A 24,766-nucleotide genomic window follows, 5' to 3' on the forward strand; every position below is an offset into this window, starting at 1 on the left:
TTCACCTATTTTAACCATTTTACTTCTAAAATTTTGAGCTCTTTCAGCTCATTATTGCTATGACTTTTGGTCATTCAAATCATTGAACTTTTTAAGATATTCCAGGATTTTCCAGGAATTTTGCTCCATTTAAACACAAGGATGATCCTTGAAAACCTTTTTTGTTTTAACCATTGTAACTTCAACATGCTTTCAGCTAGAGACACCGTTCAAACATTGAAATGTTCACAAGGCTTTGGACTTCAAAATGAGGCTCAAAACTATTATGGGATGGCAACACCACCTAGAGTTTGGTGGCCATTTTGTGCCAAAATGTGAGGCAATTTTAAACTTCTTCAAACTTTCACCTATTTTAATCATTCTACTATTACAATGTTCAACCGTGTCAGCTTATTCCTTTCAGCTACTACTTTTGGTCTTTCAAATCTTTGAACTTTTCAAGATATTCCAGGATTTTCCAGGATTTTTGCTCCATTAAATTACATAGGGAATTCTTGTGCTTAACCTCTTTTACAGGTTTTCACCTATTTTAACCATTTTACTTCTAAAATTTTGAGCTCTTTCAGCTCATTATTGCTATGACTTTTGGTCATTCAAATCATTGAACTTTTTAAGATTTTCCAGGATTTTTGCTCCATTAAATTACATAGGGAATTCTTGTGCTTAACCTCTTTTACAGGTTTTCACCTATTTTAACCATTTTACTTCTAAAATTTTGAGCTCCTTCAGCTCAGTTCAGCCATTCCTTTTACAAATTAAGTTTTCTTTCAGCAATACAGCATTCAACCCTGCATTTTCTTCTGGAAATGCAGCTCCTTCTAGTTGGTTGAATGCTGTAAAGCATTCAACCCTTTGTTTTCCTGTTTCTCTTTATTTATTATTATCGTATCTTATAGTATCTTCCGCCGTTTTTTGGCGTTTAACTACTTCTACAATTTTTAACCTATTTTAACCATTCTACTATTAAAATGTTCATCTCTTTCATCTTATTTCTGCTATGACTTTTGGTTTTTCAAATCCTTTTACTTTTTAAGATATTCCAGGTTTTCCGGGAATTTTTGCTCCATTGAAATACATGGAGAATTTTTCGTTCAGAAGTTCACAGTTAAACTCCTTCTACAATTTTTCACCTATTTTAACCGTTCGACTATGAAAATGTTCAGCTCTTTCATCTTATTCTAGCTATGACATTTTGGTCCTTCAAATCTTTGAACTTTTCCAGATATTCCCGGATATTCCCAGATTTTCCAATGTTTTTGCTCCATTGGCCACACCTTTGCTTCTTTAAACAATTGTAACTTTAACATTCTTTTGGCTAGAGACACCGTTCAAATATTGAAATGTTCACAAGGTTTTGGACTTCAACATAAGGTTCAAAATTATTATGGGATGGCAACACCACCTACAGTTTGGCGGCCATTTTGTGCCAAAATGTGAGGCAATTTTAAACTTCTTCAAACTTTCACCTATTTTTACCATTCTACTATTACAATGTTCAACCTTTTCAGCTTATTCCTTTCAGCTATGACTTTTGGTCCTTCAAATCCTTGAACTTTTCCAGATATTCCCGGATATTCCCAGATTTTCCAATCTTTTTGCTCCATTGGCCACACCTTTGCTTCTTTAAACAATTGTAACTTTAACATTCTTTTGGCTAGAGACACCGTTCAAATATTGAAATTTTCACAAGGTTTTGGACTTCAACACAAGGCTCAAAATTATTATGGGATGGCAACACCACCTACAGTTTGGCGGCCATTTTGTGCCAAAATGTGAGGCAATTTTAAACTTCTTCAAACTTTCACGTATTTTAATCCTTCTACTATTACAATGTTCAACCCTTTCAGCTTATTCCTTTCAGCTACGACTTTTAGTCTTTCAAATGTTTGAACTTTTCAAGATATTCCAAGATTTTCCAGGATTTTCCAAGATTTTTGCTTCATTTAAATACATGGAGAATCCTTGAAAACCTTTGTTGCTTTCAAGCATTATAACTTTAACATGCTTTCAGCTAGAGGCACCGTTCAAACATTGAAATGCTCACAAGGCTTTGGACTTCAACATACGTTTTGAAATTATTATGGGATGGCAACACAACCTACTGTTTGGTGGGCATTTTTTGACAAAATCTGAAGCAAATGTTGCAATAAACTTCATCCATGGCTGGAACTGAACATATTGAAATTCACTGGATCTGGACATATAAGGAATGTGGGCGTGGTTAGCAAACAAAGCTCGTTGCTAAGGACGTCCAAAAGTTTACTTTTTCCGATTCATCTGAAACTGACGCTGATTTGTTCCTCATCTCCAGGCGACCCAAACTTTAAATGGTTGCTATGGAGATAAAATCAATAGAAAAGCCGCCATTTTGAAAAGAGTGGATTTTCTATCAACTTAGAACATGTAGCTTTTACCAATATAATACTCTCAAACAACGTGTTTTTTGGAGTCAGTTGATGATGCTGATTCCAATGCTAGTACTTTTAGCCATTTTAGCAACATCTTCAAATTTTCAACAATTCAGCCATTTTTTCTACAATTTCAGCTTTCATGCTTAAGTCCTACAAATTTTGACCTATTTCAGCCATTCTACTATTACAATGTTCAACTTTTTCAGCTTATTCCTGCTAGGACTTTTGCACCTTTAACTTTTCATGGTTCTTCCAGTACAGTTCAGCCATTTCTTCAGCTAATTCAGCTTTCATTCAGCAGTACAGCATTCAACCCTGCATTTTCTTCTGGAAATGCAGCTCCTTCTAGTGTTACATTTGTTTTCCTCTTATGCTATCTTCTGCCGTTTTTCGGCACTTAACTCCTTCTACAATTTTTAACCTATTTTAACCGTTCAACTTTTAAAATGTTCAGCTCTTTCATCTTATTACTGCTATGACTTTTGGCTTTTCAAATCATTGTACTTTTTAAGATATTTTAGGATATTTCAGGATTTTTTGCTTCATTAAAATACATTGAAAATCCTAGCCCCGCCCACGGCCTCTACGGCTCATGGGAAGTGTTGATTCCCACACCATGAGTTAGGTGGCTGTTACGAGAAGTGACTATCATGTTGTCACACCATACATGTTAGTGGTTAAATGACAAAATAATGATGAGTCATTCAGCTAGCTAGCTGATGATCCATATATCACATTCATTATACATGGATGAATGTGCTAACATTTGTGGCACATGCATAGTTGAGAGAACTAATCTTGAAGCTCAGCATTTGCCAGAATGTCCTCTGCTGCAGGACGTGCCTCCACTTTTACTGTCAATTGATCAGTGCTTTGGATTACAACATCAAGGTTTGAAGTCATTATGGGATGAAGACTGTTTGGCAGCCATTTTGTGTTTTTCAAATCTGAAGCCTTTGTTTCTTTAAACAAATATAACTTCAACATACTTGTAGCTAGAGACACCGTTCAAACATTAAAATGATCACAAGGCTTTGGACTATAAAATACGTTCAGAAATCATTATGGGATGTCGACACAAACTACTGTTTGGTGGCCATTTTTTGACAAAATCTGAAGCAAATGTTGCAATAAACTTCATCCATGGCTGGTACTGAACATATTGAAATTCACTGGATCTGGACATATAAGGAATGTGGGCGTGGTTAGCAAACAAAGTTCGTTGCTAAGGACGTCCAAAGGTTTACTTTTTCCGATTTGTCTGAAACTGACGTCGATTGGTTCGTCATCCCCCGGTTACCCAAACATAAAATGGTTGCTATGGAGATAAAATCAATAGAAAAGCCGCCATTTTGAAAAAAGTGGATTTTTTATCAACCTTGAACATGTAGCTTTTACCAATATGATACTCTCAAACAATGTGTTTTTTGAGTCAGTTGATGATGCTGATTCCAATGCTAGCACTTTTAGCCATTTTAGCAACATCTTTAAATTTTCAACAGTTCAGACATTTTTTCATTAACTTAAGCTTTCATGCTTAACTCCTTCTACATTTTTGACCTATTTTAGCCATTCTACTATTACAATGTTTAACTTTTTCAGCTTATTCTTTCTATGACTTTTGATCCTTTAGTTTTTCAAGATTTTCAAGCAAAGTTCAGCCATTTCTTCAACAAATTCAGCTTTCATTCAGCAGTACAGCATTCAACCCTGCATTTTCTTCTGGAAATGCAGCTCCTTCTAGTGTTACATTTGTTTTCCTCTTATGCTATCTTCCGCCGTTTTTCGGCACTTAACTCCTCCTACAATTTTTAACCTATTTGAACCGTTCAACTTTTAAAATGTTCAGCTCTTTTATCTTATTACTGCTATGACTTTTGGTTTTTCAAATCCTTGTACTTTTTAAGATATTTTAGGATATTTCAGGATTTTTTGCTTCATTGAAATACATTGAAAAAAAATCCTTGCAAACCTTTGTTTCTTTCAACCATTATAACTTCAACATACTTGTAGCTAGAGACACCGTTCAAACATTAAAATGATCACAAGGCTTTGGACTATAAAATACGTTTAGAAATCATTATGGGATGTCGACACAAACTACTGTTTGGTGGCCATTTTATGACAAAATCTGAAGCAAATATTGCAATAAACTTCATCCATGGCTGGAACTGAACATATTGAAATTCACTGGATCTGGACATATATGGAATGTGGGCGTGGTTAGCAAACAAACTTCGTTGCTAAGGACGTCCAAAGGTTTACTTTTTCCGATTTGTCTGAAACTGACGTCAATCTGTTCGTCATCCCCAGGCGACCCAAACATAAAATGGTTGCTATGGAGATAAAATTAATAGAAAAGCCGCCATTTTGAAAAAAGTGGATTTTTCCCTCAACTTAGAACATGTAGCTTTTACCAAGATGACACTCTTAAACAATGTGGTTTTTTGAGTCAGTTGATGATGCTGATGCTAGCACTTTTAGCCATTTTAGCATCATCTTCAAATTTTCAACAGTACATCCATTTTTTCCACAATTCCAGCTTTCATGCTCAACTCTTTCTACAAACTTTGACCTATTTTAGCCATTCTACTATTACAAAGTTCAACTTTTTCATCTTATTCCTGGTAGGACTTTTGCACCTTTAACCTTTCAAGGTTTTTCCAGTACAGTTAAGCCATTTATTCAGCTAATTCAGCTTTCATTCAGCAATACAGCATTCAACCCTGCATTTTCTTCTGGAAATGCAGCTCCTTCTAGTTATTATTGGTTGAATGCTGTAAAGCATTCAACCCTTTGTTTTCCTGTTTCTCTTTATTTATTGGTTGAATGCTGTAAAGCATTCAACCCTTTGTTTTCCTGTTTCTCTTTATTTATTCTTTATTACGCTCATCTTCCGCCGTTTTTCGGCACTTAACTCCTTCTACAGTTTTTAACCGATTTTTACCATTCAACTTTTAAAATGTTCAGCTCTTTCAGCTAATTATTGCTATGACTTTTGGTACTTTTAATCCTTGTACTTTTTAAGATATTCCAGTTTTTCCGGGAATTTTTGCCCTATTAAAATGCATTGGGAAGTTATGGTGCACAAGGTTGCCGAATCGACTCCCAGTTCGGACCCTTAATATTTTTTCTACCATTTTACTTTTAAAATGTTCAAATCTTTCAACTTATTACAGTTATTACTTTTGGCTTTTGAAATACTTCAACTTTTTAAGATATTCCAGGATTTTTGCTCCATTAAAATACACAGGCAATCCTTGTGCCTAACTTCTTTTACAGTTTTTTACCTACTTTAACCATTTTACTTTTAAAATGTTGAGCTCTTTCAACTTATTACAGTGATTACTTTTGGTCATTCAAATCATTGAACTTTTTAAGATATTCCAGGATTTTCCAGGATTTTTTGCTCCATTAAAATACACAGGGAATCCTTGTGCTTAACTTCTTTTACAGGTTTTTACCTACTTTAACCATTGTACTAACCATTCCTTTCCTTCAAATCTTCAAATTTTCAACAATTCAGCCATTTTTTCAACAATTTAGGGCCTTGTTTAACTCCTTTTACAATTTTTGTACCTACACAATTTTTTTACCACCACTTTTGGTCCTTCAAATCCTTTGACCTTTCAAAAGTGAAAATTTTCGTTCGTTTTTTCCACGTAAAAAACGAACTGTGGCATGAAATCGTTTCAACTCAGCTTCTCCCAATAAGACTATATACGACAAGCTTGATTAATAGATACCGGCTGCATTGTGTCGTCACAGAAATGTTAGCTCAATGGCTTAGAAAGTGGTCTTACAATACTGAGGTTCTCAGTTCGAATCCAGCATCTGACTTTTTCTGCATGTTTTTTTACCTTGCCTTTCTTGATGAAATTCAGTTCCACTAACTCAATTATATTTCGTTACATGGAAGAAATTTCTTTGAGGTGGGGTTACTCATAAGCTTTGACGTTTCAATGTATGTTAGAAAAAACAGTGGGAGCAAATCTAAGTTAGTTTTGATGTATTTTTTATTTTCCTCCTCGTAGCTGGAAGCTGCAGTTCAAACATGTGCTTCAGCCATTTTGTGAACAAGCGTCGCCCACGGCCGCTAAGGCTCATGGGAAGTGTTGATTCCCAAACCATGAGTTAGGTGGCTGTTACGAGAATTGACTATCATGTTGTTACGCCACACGTTAGTTGTTCAAAGACAATAAAATGCTGTGTCATCCAGCTATCTAGCTGATGATCAGCACAGCTCTCAATTATACATGGATGAGTATGCTAAGATTCATGACCCATGCAAAGTTGAGAGAATTAGTCATGAGGTTGAACATAAGACAGAATGCCCCTTTCTGGAGGAAGTGACCGTACTTTCACTGTCAAATTCTTAGTGCTTTGGAATATTACATCAAAGTTTGAAATCATTATGGGATGGAAACTGCATGGCAGCCATTTTGTGTTTTTCAAATTTGAAACTGTAGTTTCTTTCAACCAATATAACTTCCACATACTTGTAGGTAGAGACACAGTTCAAACATTGAAATGTTCGCAAGGCTTTGGACTTCAATATAAGGCTCAAAACTATTATGGGATGGCAACACCACCTAGAGTTTGGTGGCCATTTTGTGCCAAAATGTGAGGCAATTTTATACTTCTTCAAACTTTCACCTATTTTAATCATTCTACTATTACAATGTTCAACCCTGTCAGCTTATTCCTTTCAGCTACTACTTTTGGTCTTTCAAATCTTTGAACTTTTCAAGATATTCCAGGATTTTCCAGGATTTTTGCTCCATTAAATTACATAGGGAATTCTTGTGCTTAACCTCTTTTACAGGTTTTCACCTATTTTAACCATTTTACTTCTAAAATTTTGAGCTCTTTCAGCTCATTATTGCTATGACTTTTGGTCATTCAAATCATTGAACTTTTTAAGATATTCCAGGATTTTCCAGGAATTTTGCTCCATTTAAACACAAGGATGATCCTTGAAAACCTTTTTTGTTTTAACCATTGTAACTTCAACATGCTTTCAGCTAGAGACACCGTTCAAACATTGAAATGTTCACAAGGCTTTGGACTTCAAAATGAGGCTCAAAACTATTATGGGATGGCAACACCACCTAGAGTTTGGTGGCCATTTTGTGCCAAAATGTGAGGCAATTTTAAACTTCTTCAAACTTTCACCTATTTTAATCATTCTACTATTACAATGTTCAACCGTGTCAGCTTATTCCTTTCAGCTACTACTTTTGGTCTTTCAAATCTTTGAACTTTTCAAGATATTCCAGGATTTTCCAGGATTTTTGCTCCATTAAATTACATAGGGAATTCTTGTGCTTAACCTCTTTTACAGGTTTTCACCTATTTTAACCATTTTACTTCTAAAATTTTGAGCTCTTTCAGCTCATTATTGCTATGACTTTTGGTCATTCAAATCATTGAACTTTTTAAGATTTTCCAGGATTTTTGCTCCATTAAATTACATAGGGAATTCTTGTGCTTAACCTCTTTTACAGGTTTTCACCTATTTTAACCATTTTACTTCTAAAATTTTGAGCTCCTTCAGCTCAGTTCAGCCATTCCTTTTACAAATTAAGTTTTCTTTCAGCAATACAGCATTCAACCCTGCATTTTCTTCTGGAAATGCAGCTCCTTCTAGTGTTACATTTGTTTTCCTCTTATGCTATCTTCCGCCGTTTTTCGGCACTTAACTCCTCCTACAATTTTTAACCTATTTGAACCGTTCAACTTTTAAAATGTTCAGCTCTTTCATCTTATTACTGCTATGACTTTTGGTTTTTCAAATCCTTGTACTTTTTAAGATATTTTAGGATATTTCAGGATTTTTTGCTTCATTGAAATACATTGAAAAAAAATCCTTGCAAACCTTTGTTTCTTTCAACCAATATAACTTTAACATACTTGTAGCTAGAGACACCGTTCAAACATTAAAATGATCACAAGGCTTTGGACTATAAAATACGTTTAGAAATCATTATGGGATGTCGACACAAACTACTGTTTGGTGGCCATTTTATGACAAAATCTGAAGCAAATATTGCAATAAACTTCATCCATGGCTGGAACTGAACATATTGAAATTCACTGGATCTGGACATATATGGAATGTGGGCGTGGTTAGCAAACAAACTTCGTTGCTAAGGACGTCCAAAGGTTTACTTTTTCCGATTTGTCTGAAACTGACGTCAATCTGTTCGTCATCCCCAAGCGACCCAAACATAAAATGGTTGCTATGGAGATAAAATTAATAGAAAAGCCGCCATTTTGAAAAAAGTGGATTTTTCCTTCAACTTAGAACATGTAGCTTTTACCAACATGACACTCTTAAACAATGTGTTTTTTTGAGTCAGTTGATGATGCTGATTCCAATGCTAGCCCTTTTAGCCATTTTAGCATCATCTTCAAATTTTCAACAGTACATCCATTTTTTCAACAATTTCAGCTTTCACGCTTAACTCCTTCTACAATGTTTGACCTATTTTAGACATTATACTTTTACAATGTTCAGCTTTTTCATCATATTTCTGCTTTCATTCAGCAATACAGCATTCAACCCTGCATTTTCTTCTGGAAATGCAGCTCCTTCTAGTTGGTTGAATGCTGTAAAGCATTCAACCCTTTGTTTTCCTGTTTCTCTTTATTTATTATTTATACTATCTTCCGCCGTTTTTTGACACTTAACTCCTTCCACAATTTTTAACCGATTTTTACCATTCAACTTTTAAAATGTTCAGCTCTTTCAGCTCATTATTGCTATGACTTTTGGTACTTCTACTCCTTGTACTTTTTAAGATATTCCAGTTTTTCCGGGAATTTTTGCCCTATTAAAATGCATTGGGAAGTTATGATGCACAAGGCGCCCGGTTCGACACCCGGTTCGGACGCTTCAAATTTTTTTACCATTTTACTTTTAAAATGTTCAACTCTTTCAACTTATTACAGTTATTACTTTTGGTCATTCAAATCATTGAACTTTTTAAGATATTCCAGGATTTTCCAGGATTTTTTGCTCCATTAAAATACATAGAGAATCCTTGTGCTAAACTTCTTTTACAGGTTTTTACTTATTTTAACCATTGTATGAAACAGTTCAGCTCATTCCTTTCCTTCAAATCTTCAAATTTTCATTAATTCAGCCATTTTTTAATAATGTCATGCCTTGTTTAACTCCTTTTACAATTTTTTTACCTCCAAAATCTTTTTTTACCACCACTTTTGGACCTTCAAATCCTGTGACTTTTCAAAAGTGAAGGCTCATGGGAAAGTGTTGATTCCCAAACCATGAGTTAGGTGGCTGTTACGAGAAGTGACTATGATGTTTTTGCACCACATAAGTTAGTGGTTCAATGAAATATAATGCTGTATCATTCAGCTAGCTAGCTGATGATCAATATATCTCTCCATTATAAATGGATGTGTGTGCAAAAACTAATGACACATGCATAGTTTAGAGATTTGATCTTGAAGCTTTTGCCACAATGTCTCCTGTTGCATGATGTGGCTCCACTTTTACTGTCAAATGATTAGTGCTTTGGATTATAACATCAACGTTTGAAGGCATTATGGGATGGAGACTGTTTGGCAGCCATTTTGTGTTTTTCAAATCTGAAAGCCTTTGTTTCTTTAAACGAATATAACTTCAAAATACTCCGTGAATTTTTGCCCTATTAAAATACATTGGAAAGTTATGGTGCAAGAGGTACCCGGTTCGACACCCGGTTCGGACGCTTGAAATTTTTTTACCATTCAACTAATAACATTTTTAACTCTTTCAACTTATTACAGTTATTACTTTTGGACCTTCAAATCATTGATTTTTTTAAGATATTCCAGGATTTTCCAGGATTTTTGCTCCATTAAAATACATAGGGAATTCTTGTGCTTAACCTTTTTTACAGGTTTTCACCTTTTTTAACCATTTTACTTTTAAAATGTTGAGCTTTTTCAGCTCAGTTCAGCAATTTCTTTTACAAATTAAGCTTTCTTTCAGCAATACAGCATTCAACCCTGCATTTTCTTCTGGAAATGCAGCTCCTTCTAGTTGGTTGAATGCTGTAAAGCATTCAACCCTTTGTTTTCCTGTTTCTCTTTATTTATTATTATTATTATAGTATCTTCCGCCGTTTTTTGGCGTTTAACTCCTTCTACAATTTTTAACCTATTTTAACCATTCTACTTTTAAAATTTTCAGCTCTTTTACCTTTTTTCTGCTATGACTTTTGGTTTTTCAAATCCTTTTACTTTTTAAGATATTCCAGGTTTTCCGGGAATTTTTGCTCCATTGAAATACATGGAGAATTTTTTGTTCAGAAGTTCACAGTTAAACTCCTTCTACAATTTTTCACCTATTTTAACCGTTCGACTATGAAAATGTTCAGCTCTTTCATCTTATTCTAGCTATGACATTTTGGTCATTCAAATCCCTGAACTTTTCCATTTATTCCCGGATATTCCTGGATTTTCCAATCTTTTTGCTCCATTGGCCACACCTTTGCTTCTTTAAACAATTGTAACTTTAACATTCTTTTGGCTAGAGACACCGTTCAAATATTGAAATGTTCACAAGGTTTTGGACTTCAACATAAGGTTGAAAAATTATTATGGGATGGCAACACCACCTACAGTTTGGCGGCCATTTTGTGCCAAAATGTGAGGGAATTTTAAACTTCTTCAAACTTTCACCTATTTTTACCATTCTACTATTACAATGTTCAACCCTTTCATCTTATTCCTTTCAGCTATGACTTTTGGTCCTTCAAATCTTTGAACTTTTCCAGATATTCCCGGATATTCCCAGATTTTCCAATGTTTTTGCTCCATTGGCCACACCTTTGCTTCTTTAAACAATTGTAACTTTAACATTCTTTTGGCTAGAGACACCGTTCAAATATTGAAATGTTCACAAGGTTTTGGACTTCAACATAAAGTTCAAAATTATTATGGGATGGCAACACCACCTACAGTTTGGCAGCCATTTTGTGCCAAAATGTGAGGCAATTTTAAACTTCTTCAAACTTTCACGTATTTTAATCCTTCTACTATTACAATGTTCAACCCTTTCAGCTTATTCCTTTCAGCTACGACTTTTAGTCTTTCAAATCTTTGAACTTTTCAAGATATTCCAAGATTTTCCAGGATTTTCCAAGATTTTTGCTTCATTTAAATACATGGAGAATCCTTGAAAACCTTTGTTGCTTTCAAGCATTATAACTTTAACAAGCTTTCAGCTAGAGGCACCGTTCAAACATTGAAATGCTCACAAGGCTTTGGACTTCAACATACGTTTTGAAATTATTATGGGATGGCAACACAACCTACTGTTTGGTGGGCATTTTTTGACAAAATCTGAAGCAAATGTTGCAATAAACTTCATCCATGGCTGGAACTGAACATATTGAAATTCACTGGATCTGGACATATAAGGAATGTGGGCGTGGTTAGCAAACAAACTTCGTTGCTAAGGACGTCCAAAGGTTTACTTTTTCCGATTTGTCTGAAACTGACGTCGATTTGTTCGTCATCCCCAGGCGACCGAAACATAAAATGGTTGCTATGGAGATAAAATCAATAGGAAAGCCGCCATTTTGGAAAAAGTGGATTTTCTGTCAACTTAGAACATGTAGCTTTTAACAATATGATACTCTCAAACAAAGTGCTTTTTTGAGTCAGTTGATGATGCTGATTCCAATGCTAGCACTTTTAACCATTTTAGCAACATCTTCAAATTTTCAACAGTCCAGTCATTTTTGTATCAACTTAAGCTTTCATGCTTAACTCCTTCTACATTTTTTGACCTATTTTAGCCATTCTACTATTACAATGTTCAACTTTTTCAACTTTTTCCTGCTATGATTTTTTTTTAAATCTTTTAACTTTTAAAGATATTCCGGGATTTCCCAGGATTTTTGCTTCATTAAAATACATAGGAAATCTTTTTTTTAACTTCTTTCACAGTTTTTTACCTACTTTAACCATTCTACTTTTAAAATGTTGAGCTCTTTCAGCTCTGTTCAGCCATTTCTTCAGCAAATTCAGCTTTCATTCAGCATTATAGCATTCAACCCTGCATTTTCTTCTGGAAATGCAGCTCCTTCTAGTTTATTATTATCGTATCTTATAGTATCTTCCGCCGTTTTTTGGCGTTTAACTACTTCTACAATTTTCAACCGTTTGTAACCATTCAACTTTTAAAATGTTCAGCTCTTTTACCTTTTTTCTGCTATGACTTTTGGTTTTTCAAATCCTTTTACTTTTTAAGATATTCCAGTTTTTCCGGGAATTTTTGCTCCATTGAAATACATGGAGAATTTTTCGTTCAGAAGTTCACAGTTAAACTCCTTCTACAATTTTTCACCTATTTTAACCGTTCGACTATGAAAATGTTCAGCTTCATCTTATTCTAGCTATGACATTTTGGTCCTTCAAATCTTTGAACTTTTCCAGATATTCCCGGATATTCCCAGATTTTCCAATGTTTTTGCTCCATTGGCCACACCTTTGCTTCTTTAAACAATTGTAACTTTAACATTCTTTTGGCTAGAGACACCGTTCAAATATTGAAATGTTCACAAGGTTTTGGACTTCAACATAAAGTTCAAAATTATTATGGGATGGCAACACCACCTACAGTTTGGCGGCCATTTTGTGCCAAAATGTGAGGCAATTTTAAACTTCTTCAAACTTTCACGTATTTTAATCCTTCTACTATTACAATGTTCAACCCTTTCAGCTTATTCCTTTCAGCTACGACTTTTAGTCTTTCAAATCTTTGAACTTTTCAAGATATTCCAAGATTTTCCAGGATTTTCCAAGATCTTTGCTTCATTTAAATACATGGAGAATCCTTGAAAACCTTTGTTGCCTTCAAGCATTATAACTTTAACAAGCTTTCAGCTAGAGGCACCGTTCAAACATTGAAATGCTCACAAGGCTTTGGACTTCAACATACGTTTTGAAATTATTATGGGATGGCAACACAACCTACTGTTTGGTGGGCATTTTTTGACAAAATCTGAAGCAAATGTTGCAATAAACTTCATCCATGGCTGGAACTGAACATATTGAAATTCACTGGATCTGGACATATAAGGAATGTGGGCGTGGTTAGCAAACAAACTTCGTTGCTAAGGACGTCCAAAGGTTTACTTTTTCCGATTTGTCTGAAACTGACGTCGATTTGTTCGTCATCCCCTGGCGACCGAAACATAAAATGGTTGCTATGGAGATAAAATCAATAGGAAAGCCGCCATTTTGGAAAAAGTGGATTTTCTGTCAACTTAGAACATGTAGCTTTTAACAATATGATACTCTCAAACAAAGTGTTTTTTTGAGTCAGTTGATGATGCTGATTCCAATGCTAGCACTTTTAACCATTTTAGCAACATCTTCAAATTTTCAACAGTCCAGTCATTTTTGTATCAACTTAAGCTTTCATGCTTAACTCCTTCTACATTTTTTGACCTATTTTAGCCATTCTACTATTACAATGTTCAACTTTTTCAACTTTTTCCTGCTATGATTTTTTTTAAATCTTTTAACTTTTAAAGATATTCTGGGATTTCCCAGGATTTTTGCTTCATTAAAATACATAGGAAATCTTTTTTTTAACTTCTTTCACAGTTTTTTACCTACTTTAACCATTCTACTTTTAAAATGTTGAGCTCTTTCAGCTCTGTTCAGCCATTTCTTCAGCAAATTCAGCTTTCATTCAGCATTATAGCATTCAACCCTGCATTTTCTTCTGGAAATGCAGCTCCTTCTAGTTCTTTATTACGCTCATCTTCCGCCGTTTTTCGGCACTTAACTCCTTCTACAGTTTTTAACCGATTTTTACCATTCAACTTTTAAAATGTTCAGCTCTTTCAGCTAATTATTGCTATGACTTTTGGTACTTTTAATCCTTGTACTTTTTAAGATATTCCAGTTTTTCCGGGAATTTTTGCCCTATTAAAATGCATTGGGAAGTTATGGTGCACAAGGTTGCCGGATCGACTCCCAGTTCGGACCCTTAATATTTTTTCTACCATTTTACTTTTAAAATGTTCAAATCTTTCAACTTATTACAGTTATTACTTTTGGCTTTTGAAATACTTCAACTTTTTAAGATATTCCAGGATTTTTGCTCCATTAAAATACACAGGGAATCCTTGTGCCTAACTTCTTTTACAGTTTTTTACCTACTTTAACCATTTTACTTTTAAAATGTTGAGCTCTTTCAACTTATTACAGTGATTACTTTTGGTCATTCAAATCATTGAACTTTTTAAGATATTCCAGGATTTTCCAGGATTTTTTGCTCCATTAAAATACACAGGGAATCCTTGTGCTTAACTTCTTTTACAGGTTTTTACCTACTTTAACCATTGTACTAACCATTCCTTTCCTTCAAATCTTCAAATTTTCAACAATTCAGCCATTTTTTCAACAATTTAGGGCCTTGTTTAACTCCTTTTACAATTTTTGTACCTACACAATTTTTTTACCACCACTTTTGGTCCTTCAAATCCTTTGACCTTTCAAAAGTGAAAATTTTCGTTCGTTTTTTCCACGTAAAAAACGAACTGTGGCATGAAATCGTTTCAACTCAGCTTCTCCCAATAAGACTATATACGACAAGCTTGATTAATAGATACCGGCTGCAATGTGTCGTCACAGAAATGTTAGCTCAATGGCTTAGAAAGTGGTCTTACAATACTGAGGTTCTGAGTTCGAATCCAGCATCTGACTTTTTCTGCATGTTTTTTTACCTTGCCTTTCTTGATGAAATTCAGTTCCACTAACTCAATTATATTTCGTTACATGGAAGAAATTTCTTTGAGGTGGGGTTACTCATAAGCTTTGACGTTTCAATGTATGTTAGAAAAAACAGTGGGAGCAAATCTAAGTTAGTTTTGATGTATTTTTTATTTTCCTCCTCGTAGCTGGAAGCTGCAGTTCAAACATGTGCTTCAGCCATTTTGTGAACAAGCGTCGCCCACGGCCGCTAAGGCTCATGGGAAGTGTTGATTCCCAAACCATGAGTTAGGTGGCTGTTACGAGAATTGACTATCATGTTGTTACGCCACACGTTAGTTGTTCAAAGACAATAAAATGCTGTGTCATCCAGCTATCTAGCTGATGATCAGCACAGCTCTCAATTATACATGGATGAGTATGCTAAGATTCATGACCCATGCAAAGTTGAGAGAATTAGTCATGAGGTTGAACATAAGACAGAATGCCCCTTTCTGGAGGAAGTGACCGTACTTTCACTGTCAAATTCTTAGTGCTTTGGAATATTACATCAAAGTTTGAAATCATTATGGGATGGAAACTGCATGGCAGCCATTTTGTGTTTTTCAAATTTGAAACTGTAGTTTCTTTCAACCAATATAACTTCCACATACTTGTAGGTAGAGACACAGTTCAAACATTGAAATGTTCGCAAGGCTTTGGACTTCAATATAAGGCTCAAAACTATTATGGGATGGCAACACCACCTAGAGTTTGGTGGCCATTTTGTGCCAAAATGTGAGGCAATTTTATACTTCTTCAAACTTTCACCTATTTTAATCATTCTACTATTACAATGTTCAACCCTGTCAGCTTATTCCTTTCAGCTACTACTTTTGGTCTTTCAAATCTTTGAACTTTTCAAGATATTCCAGGATTTTCCAGGATTTTTGCTCCATTAAATTACATAGGGAATTCTTGTGCTTAACCTCTTTTACAGGTTTTCACCTATTTTAACCATTTTACTTCTAAAATTTTGAGCTCTTTCAGCTCATTATTGCTATGACTTTTGGTCATTCAAATCATTGAACTTTTTAAGATATTCCAGGATTTTCCAGGAATTTTGCTCCATTTAAACACAAGGATGATCCTTGAAAACCTTTTTTGTTTTAACCATTGTAACTTCAACATGCTTTCAGCTAGAGACACCGTTCAAACATTGAAATGTTCACAAGGCTTTGGACTTCAAAATGAGGCTCAAAACTATTATGGGATGGCAACACCACCTAGAGTTTGGTGGCCATTTTGTGCCAAAATGTGAGGCAATTTTTAAACTTCTTCAAACTTTCACCTATTTTAATCATTCTACTATTACAATGTTCAACCGTGTCAGCTTATTCCTTTCAGCTACTACTTTTGGTCTTTCAAATCTTTGAACTTTTCAAGATATTCCAGGATTTTCCAGGATTTTTGCTCCATTAAATTACATAGGGAATTCTTGTGCTTAACCTCTTTTACAGGTTTTCACCTATTTTAACCATTTTACTTCTAAAATTTTTGAGCTCTTTCAGCTCATTATTGCTATGACTTTTGGTCATTCAAATCATTGAACTTTTTAAGATTTTCCAGGATTTTTGCTCCATTAAATTACATAGGGAATTCTTGTGCTTAACCTCTTTTACAGGTTTTCACCTATTTTAACCATTTTACTTCTAAAATTTTGAGCTCCTTCAGCTCAGTTCAGCCATTCCTTTTACAAATTAAGTTTTCTTTCAGCAATACAGCATTCAACCCTGCATTTTCTTCTGGAAATGCAGCTCCTTCTAGTGTTACATTTGTTTTCTTCTTATGCTATCTTCCGCCGTTTTTTCGGCACTTAACTCCTCCTACAATTTTTAACCTATTTGAACCGTTCAACTTTTAAAATGTTCATCTCTTTCATCTTATTACTGCTATGACTTTTGGTTTTTCAAATCCTTGTACTTTTTAAGATATTTTAGGATATTTCAGGATTTTTTGCTTCATTGAAATACATTGAAAAAAATCCTTGCAAACCTTTGTTTCTTTCAACCATTATAACTTCAACATACTTGTAACTAGAGACACCGTTCAAACATTTAAATGATCACAAGGCTTTGGACTATAAAATACGTTTAGAAATCATTATGGGATGTCGACACAAACTACTGTTTGGTGGCCATTTTATGACAAAATCTGAAGCAAATATTGCAATAAACTTCATCCATGGCTGGAACTGAACATATTGAAATTCACTGGATCTGGACATATATGGAATTTGGGCGTGGTTAGCAAACAAACTTCGTTGCTAAGGACGTCCAAAGGTTTACTTTTTTCCGATTTGTCTGAAACTGACGTCAATCTGTTCGTCATCCCCAGGCGACCCAAACATAAAATGGTTGCTATGGAGATAAAATTAATAGAAAAGCCGCCATTTTTGAAAAAAGTGGATTTTTCCGTCAACTTAGAACATGTAGCTTTTACCAACATGACACTCTTAAACAATGTGGTTTTTTGAGTCAGTTGATGATGCTGATGCTAGCACTTTTAGCCATTTTAGCATCATCTTCAAATTTTCAACAGTACATCCATTTTTTCAACAATTTCAGCTTTCACGCTTAACTCCTTCTACAATGTTTGACCTATTTTAGACATTATACTTTTAAAATGTTCAGCTTTTTCATAATATTTCTGCTTTCATTCAGCAATACAGCATTCAACCCTGCATTTTCTTCTGGAAATGCAGCTCCTTCTAGTTATTATTATTATTATTTATACTATCTTCCGCCGTTTTTTGACACTTAACTACTTCTACAATTTTTAACCTATTTTTACCATTCAACTTTTAAAATGTTCAGCTCTTTCAGCTTATTATTGCTATGACTTTTGGTACTTCTACTCCTTGTACTTTTTAAGATATTCCAGTTTTTCCGGGAATTTTTGCCCTATTAAAATGCATTGGAAAGTTATGGTGCAAGAGGTTCCCGGATCGACACCAGGTTCGGACACTTGAAATTTTTCTACCATTCACCTTTTAAATGTTCAACTCTTTCAACTTATTACAGATATTACTTTTGGTCATTCAAATCATTAAAATTTTAAGACATTCCAAGATTTTGCAGGATTTTTGCTCCTTTAAATACATAGGGAATTCTTGTGCTTAACCTTTTTTACAGGTTTTCACCTTTTTTAACCATTTTACTTTTAAAATGTTGAGCTCTTTCAGCTCAGTTCAGCCATTTCTTTTACAAATTAAGCTTTCTTTCAGCAATACAGCATTCAACCCTGCATTTTCTTCTGGAAATGCAGCTCCTTCTAGTTGATTTTATTATTCCTTGAATGCTAATGAGGTTGCAGACCTGCAAGTGAAGAACCAGATTTTTGAAACAATGTACATTGTAAATACTGCCTTAATTTTCCAGATTAAACATTATAAGTTTGCTTCAAAGTCGTTTGTAAAATGCTCGGCAAATCCCAAATTCAGGATTCAGGACATGCAGTACAGTTTTTTTTATCTAAAATAAAAAAAAACTTTAATCAAAGTGGATCTTGGTGACCTGAACCTTCTTCTCCATTCCTTCCACGTTGTCTAATCTTTTGTTTAAGGGAATTTTTCCTGCCGACCAGAGGCAAAGAGATTAAAACCTCAAACCTTTCAGTGCAGTAATGATGCTGTTGACTAAACGTCTTTATCCTCACAGCAGCTGGAGATTACAGAACGTCTAGTTATATAAGGATTGGTAATGTTGTCATTATCAAGAAACTTCACCTTTTTCTGAAAGAGTCAAAATACAACAAAAACCCTTTGGGAGTGAGCGGTGAAGCTCATCGGAATTGCTTATTAAAAAGGAAAAACAGGATCAGACTCGATCACTAGAACTCTCTTCCAGTGTTCTTTATGTGAAGAAAGAGTTTCAGCTCATTTATGGATCTGAAACGGATCAGATAACTCAGGAGATAAACTTATATAAACAGATAAACTTAAGGAGGTATTGGGCTCTGATCAGCTGATGTTTCTGTAAATGTTATGTGATGTTCCTGCAGGAAAAGAGAATGAAAAACATTTAAAAAGAAGCAGGAAAAAGGAGCATTTCTCTTTCCCCTAATCTTTTTCATTGATTTCTTGCAGATGTGTTTTTGTCTGTAACTTTTACTTCACACTCAGTACCGTGATGAAGGATCTATCACACGCAGTGCGTGCGCTTTCCATCACCCTGACATTTACCTGAAGACCGAGACGAATGTCTTCTTTGTTAAATGTCGCAGAGATCATCAGATAGTGCTGTTAACCCCCCAGTAATGTCAGCTGTTCAGACCAAACCAGGCGTGTTTGTAACCCCGGCCTAATGAAACCTGGAGCTGAAGTAACAGGTTCCTGTCTGGCAGTGTTTGCCGCGGTGACTTAGATGACGGTAAAACAGTCGGTAAGAAGGGAGCCGGCTGTAGGGCAGAGCAGGCCTGCTGCCTGAACTGAGCGCGCTCAGAGCGCCCCGACTCAAAGAGGCCACATCATTGTGTGTACATGTGTATGACCTGTCCCTCATGCACCATGTTTGCCCGCTGTTCACTTTAGTATTGCACTGTGATTAGTTTTAGGCTGCACTTTGCTTGCTGTAGCAAACCGTTCATTTTGTCCTGTTTTTGCCTTTTTTTCCCACCTCACTTCTGTAATGCCTGCTGCTCTTTTCTCATTTCTGCCTTTGGTTCCTGTGCATGATGCATGTTCCCAACTCTGTGGATGAACCAGTGTGTAAGTGTCTGTACGTTATCCAGCTGCTTCTGGTTTGACATGTTTCACTAACCACGGCTCTGCAGGCTTCAGTCACTCCCACTGGCTCCTAAAAGCAGAATTCCCGCTGAACTCATTAAAGGGGAACGCAGAAGATAAAGCTGCTCTTTGATGATGGACACATTCATCCATGACCACGCAAACATGTCGAACAGGAGAAATAAAAGAACCTTTTTTCTGCCAGCTCCATCATCATCATAGCTGAAGCATGATATTTACTTAAAAAAGCAGTTTTATAGAATAATTTTGGTGTGCACCCTGCCTGTCTTCTGCTGACTCCCAATGGGTGACTGCAGGGTGGTCCTGACAGCAACAAAGGGAGACACAGAAGGTTTCAGGCTTTGGTTTGATGTGAAATGCATAAAAGTCTCAGACTTACATCACTGATTCTTTGAGCAGCCTCCTGAAGTTAGTCTGTAAATTTCTAAAAAGGACACTAACGTTTTTCTCTCAGCCAGAGTCATGACTGCAGTAAACTTTACTTACCGTAGGTCTAATTTGATTCTAATTGCCCTAAAGAAGGGTCACGGTGAATGACTGAACCCTGTTGCTGCCCCCTCCCGGTATCTGTGTGTACTCTGGTGAAACCTGGACACTAACCTTCCTCTGGTGCTTTCTGACACGCCTGGTGTGGTGACCGAGCCTCCTTCTAGCCACAGCTCTCTCTGTGTGAAGAATCCAAACTCAAACCTTCTGCGTTCAGGTCTAAGGCCAGTGGAATGTCAGATCAACCCTGAAGCGTCCTTTATTCCTGTGAAATGGGGATGAGGTCTGCCCTGTGATGTACTGGAGGACCTTAGTAGCTGGGGCACTCCTGCATCCCCGGGGCCCAGACAGAATAACGGGCTTAGAACATGGATGGATGGTTGGATGGATAAGATACGTTCTTCTGTTTAGTGTAGTGGAGCGTTCAGAGGAGCGGCAGCACACTGACAGGAAGCAGGAAGGTTTTTTCAGAGGTGATGAAACTGGACATTTCTATTGAACACTTTTACTGCTAAGTCTGGAAGGATTTGGGGATGTTGGCTTAAAGTCCAGTCCAGAAAACCCAACAAGATGTTACTGCAGAAAGTCTTCCTCCAGCTGGTAAATACAGCTTTGGAGAGGCGATCATGTGGACCCGAATCCCCACAGTACAGCAAGAGTGATCTACTCCATATGACAAATGTTAAGGCCTTCCACTGATTACTAAAGCTGGACTCAAACAACGGTGGTGCCGTTGCAGAAGAACTGAAGAGGAGCAGTGGTCCAGTCAAAGTTCAGACCTCTGCTTGCTAGAAATGCTGATAGTTTTGCTAAAAACAGTGACAACACAAGTGAAAAAAATGTTCCCTTTTTGTTCAAAAGTTGTTTCAAACTAAAACCCTCTGATCATTTTGAAGAAATTTATTTATCTTTCTCACCAAAAACAGAATATGGAGAGGAGGTTTGGAGCACTTCCCTCCAAAAATGACCAGAAGGTGGAGCCTTGCTGTGATCATCTATGTTGGGATTGCTTTAAACCCCACCTGAGGTGTCACTTTGTGCTCATTTGGCACAATGCATCTCCCGTAGGGCACAGCCACAGGTGGAGCCACAGTCACACTCCTTCTGGTAGGTCTGTGGGTTTCAGGCTTTTAGAAACTTTGGGTTGGGCTCTCAGTTCTACGCCAGCCTTTGACTTTACCAGCACAGCGGTGAAGAACAGCAGTGATCAACTGAAGGCTCAGATGCATTTCAGCGTTCCCTGACGTTTCTCCTCTGTCTGGTTCAGATCAGAGTTGTGTTGTCGTCGCATTGAGGCACACGCTATAGTGTCACGTCCTTTAAAACAGGATAACATGCATGATTCATCAACACGTGAGCTGCAGGACAGTAGAAAGGGGTTTGTGGGCAGATCATTTGGACTAGGTATGCAGGAAAGCATCAGCAGCACAGTAACCATGGAAACATGGGCTGTTTCCTGCATCAAATATTCGATTTTTTTGGTTTTTCTCTGGTTTAAAGTACAGGCATTTTTTAAATCATAAAAGTAGAACATATGAAGATTCACAACAGGCCTAATATGAGGGAGCCTCCGTTGCCATGATTGTGAAACCCTCTTCCCAATTCCAAATCTTTCCTTCCGCTCTGTTGGGCAACCCCCCCCCCCCCCCCCCCCCCCCCCCTGTCTTTTAACCTGTTTGCATCCGGTGAGTTCTCTTTTCCCCCTCTCATCCACAGCATCTTAAAAACTGTGTGTGGCTCTCTTCTCTGTTTTTGTTCCTCCTTCCCCTTTTGTTTTTCTTCATCCCCAGCTTTCTACAGCGCTGCCCCACTCACCTCAGCTGGCATCATTCCCATCATGCAGTCGCTGTGCCCTGATGGACAAAGAGACGAATTTGGCTTCCTTCAGTACAAGAACTCTACGTAAGTGCAGCGTGGGACCCTTTCTCTTAGTTTCATTCCTGTTTTCCTCATAAATCCCATTTTAGAGTCACATGCTTCATCTCAAAGCGTGTGACTGTCTAACGGAGGTGCAGTTCCAACAAAAATCACTGCAGTCACATCATCTAAATAGAAACATTCAGTTTACAGGAGTGACTCTTCTTCCATCACTGAGATGATTGACGTTGGAAAAACAATCTGATCTCAGGGAAACAGAAAAGTATTTGCCAGTCCACTTGAAACGCTGAGCTTGGTCTGTAACGTTCAGCACAGAAACCCGTCAACTATGAAACGTAATGTCACAAAAGAATCCAGAAATTCACTTTGTTTGATTTTTAAAGAATTGATCTGGATAATGGAAACTAAGTATTTACCTCCTACAAACAAACCAGAATTCTGTTCCTCACAGAACTGTTAGTTCTTTAGGAAGCTTCTATCCTTCACCGTTACCTGTTTGTGTGAATTGGTTTTTGTATAAAAGACACCTGTCCTCACACCAGAACAGTCAGACTATAACCTCTCCACCAAGACCAAAGAGCTATCAAAGGACACCAGGAACAAGATGTAGACCTGAACCAGACATGGATGAACCCATCTTGGATAAGCTTAAAAGGAAGGGATCAACTGTAGGAGGAATCATTAAAAAATGGAAGAAGATCCCTGACAATCTCCGCCTACCTGGAGCTCCATGAAAGATCTCACTGGATGATCCAGAGGAGGACTGGGAGAAGGTACATAATCAGGTGAGACCAAAAGGAAACTCTTTGTTATTAAAGGTAATCACCATGTTTGGAGGGGGAGGAAAGCTGGTTTACATCCCAAGAACACCAGACCCACTGTGAAGCATGGGGGTGGAGACATCATGGTATGGGGCTGCTTTTCTTAAAAGGAGCCAGGATGACTGCTGTGTATGAAAGAAAGGGTGAGTGAGTCATGGATGGTGTGATTTGGGGCAAACACCTTCCTTCAGTGTGAGCATTGAAGATGACTCATCCTGCCTTCTCTGGAGCATTCAGTGGAATCATGTACACTCCAGGAAACACACAGTCATTCGTTGAGCGACTTAAACTCAACAAAATAAGTCACAAAAGCGGTTCAAGTTAACCCACTCAAATGAGTATCAAACAACTCCAACTGTAAGAACAAAGCATGTCCTTCACAAGAGACACTCGGCTGCAATCTGTCTTCATTTGCTGGACAGAACAACAACAATAAAAAGAGGATCTGTGGATGGAGTTGAAAGTCTGTGTTGCTCACCAACAGCTTCAAAACTTCACAGCTCTAGAGAAGATCTGCATGGAAGGATAGGCCAAAATAGAAGCTACAGTGTCTAAACACCTGGTGAAGACCTACAAGACACCATTGGACTCGTATTAGTGACCAAATTTTATTTTCTGCACCATTAAAACAAATAAATTCCATAAAAATGTGATTTTCTGGATTCCTGTTTCATTGTGTCTGTTACAGTTGAAGTGCGTCTCTGATGAAGATCAGAGATGCTACATCCGTAGGTGTAACCTCTCACTACAGTCAACCAGCAGCTACGGATGTAGCTGCTGGTTGACTGTAGTGAGAGGTTACACCTACAGCACATCCAGAGACCTGGTTCAACCTAAACTTGTCTTTTTCCTGTTTACCTGCCTCACATGAAGTTACATTGAATGGAATTTGGGTTTTCTTTCTGCCGGTGGACTGCACCTCCTCATGGGTGGCCCATATTTTCATCTGGAAAATGTTGTTGTTCTTTGCTCCTAAATATTTGAATGCTCTTCTGTTAGTGTGACACAGCTGCTGGAACGGCTCCAGTCAGGTGGTTGAACAGAACCGACTCTTCACGTCTGACCGACCTGGTCTGGGCCAGGACCTGGAGAACTTACAGCAACACCTGGAGGGTCTCGGCTCCACCCCTTTCCCACCCGACTATAACTTCAGCAAGAGCCCAGGTCTGACAGGCAGCCGTGACACTAAACTGAAATGACAGGACACAGCCACTTCCTGTTGGTCCTCAGTGAGGACAGATGAGACCTTAAAGAAAGTATTGGTCAGACTGTCAAAGCTTCACCAAAGTGAAGCAGCAGCAACACTGAGGAACCGCAAACCTCCATGATTAGCTGTCTCTACCGGACTGAACTACTCTGCGTTCTTCATCGAATTCATCTCAAAAGACAGACTTTGCAAACACTGTAACAGTAACACGAAGCCGACAGAAAAACCAGCATGGAGGAAACAGAACTATGTCTGAGTCGTTTATTCAGCCTCCATTGTTTGTTCAGCGTTTAAAGCTTAACCTGTTTTCAGACTGGACACACTTGAAATAACCAGAGTTAGTTTTTTCCTGATAATCCGGAACAAATTTTCAGTCTGAATACACCAAAGCGGACCCTGCTGAGGGACCAGGACCCGCTCTGGGACCCATCTT

General features: G+C 37.0%; 1 protein-coding gene across 1 annotated transcript in view; it reads left to right on the forward strand.

Moving 5' to 3' along the window:
- abca2 (ATP binding cassette subfamily A member 2) overlaps window positions 1–24,766 on the forward strand; it is a 110,138-nt gene that overhangs the window by 11,400 nt on the left and 73,972 nt on the right. Inside the window, exon 3 of the mRNA XM_023958878.1 lies at window positions 22,218–22,329. Within this exon, the coding sequence (XP_023814646.1) occupies window positions 22,218–22,329 (112 nt within the window). The remainder of the gene's footprint in view (window positions 1–22,217; window positions 22,330–24,766) is intronic.

This window comes from Oryzias latipes, chromosome 9 (genome assembly GCF_002234675.1).
Source record: "Oryzias latipes chromosome 9, ASM223467v1".
Lineage (NCBI taxonomy): Eukaryota > Metazoa > Chordata > Actinopteri > Beloniformes > Adrianichthyidae > Oryzias > Oryzias latipes.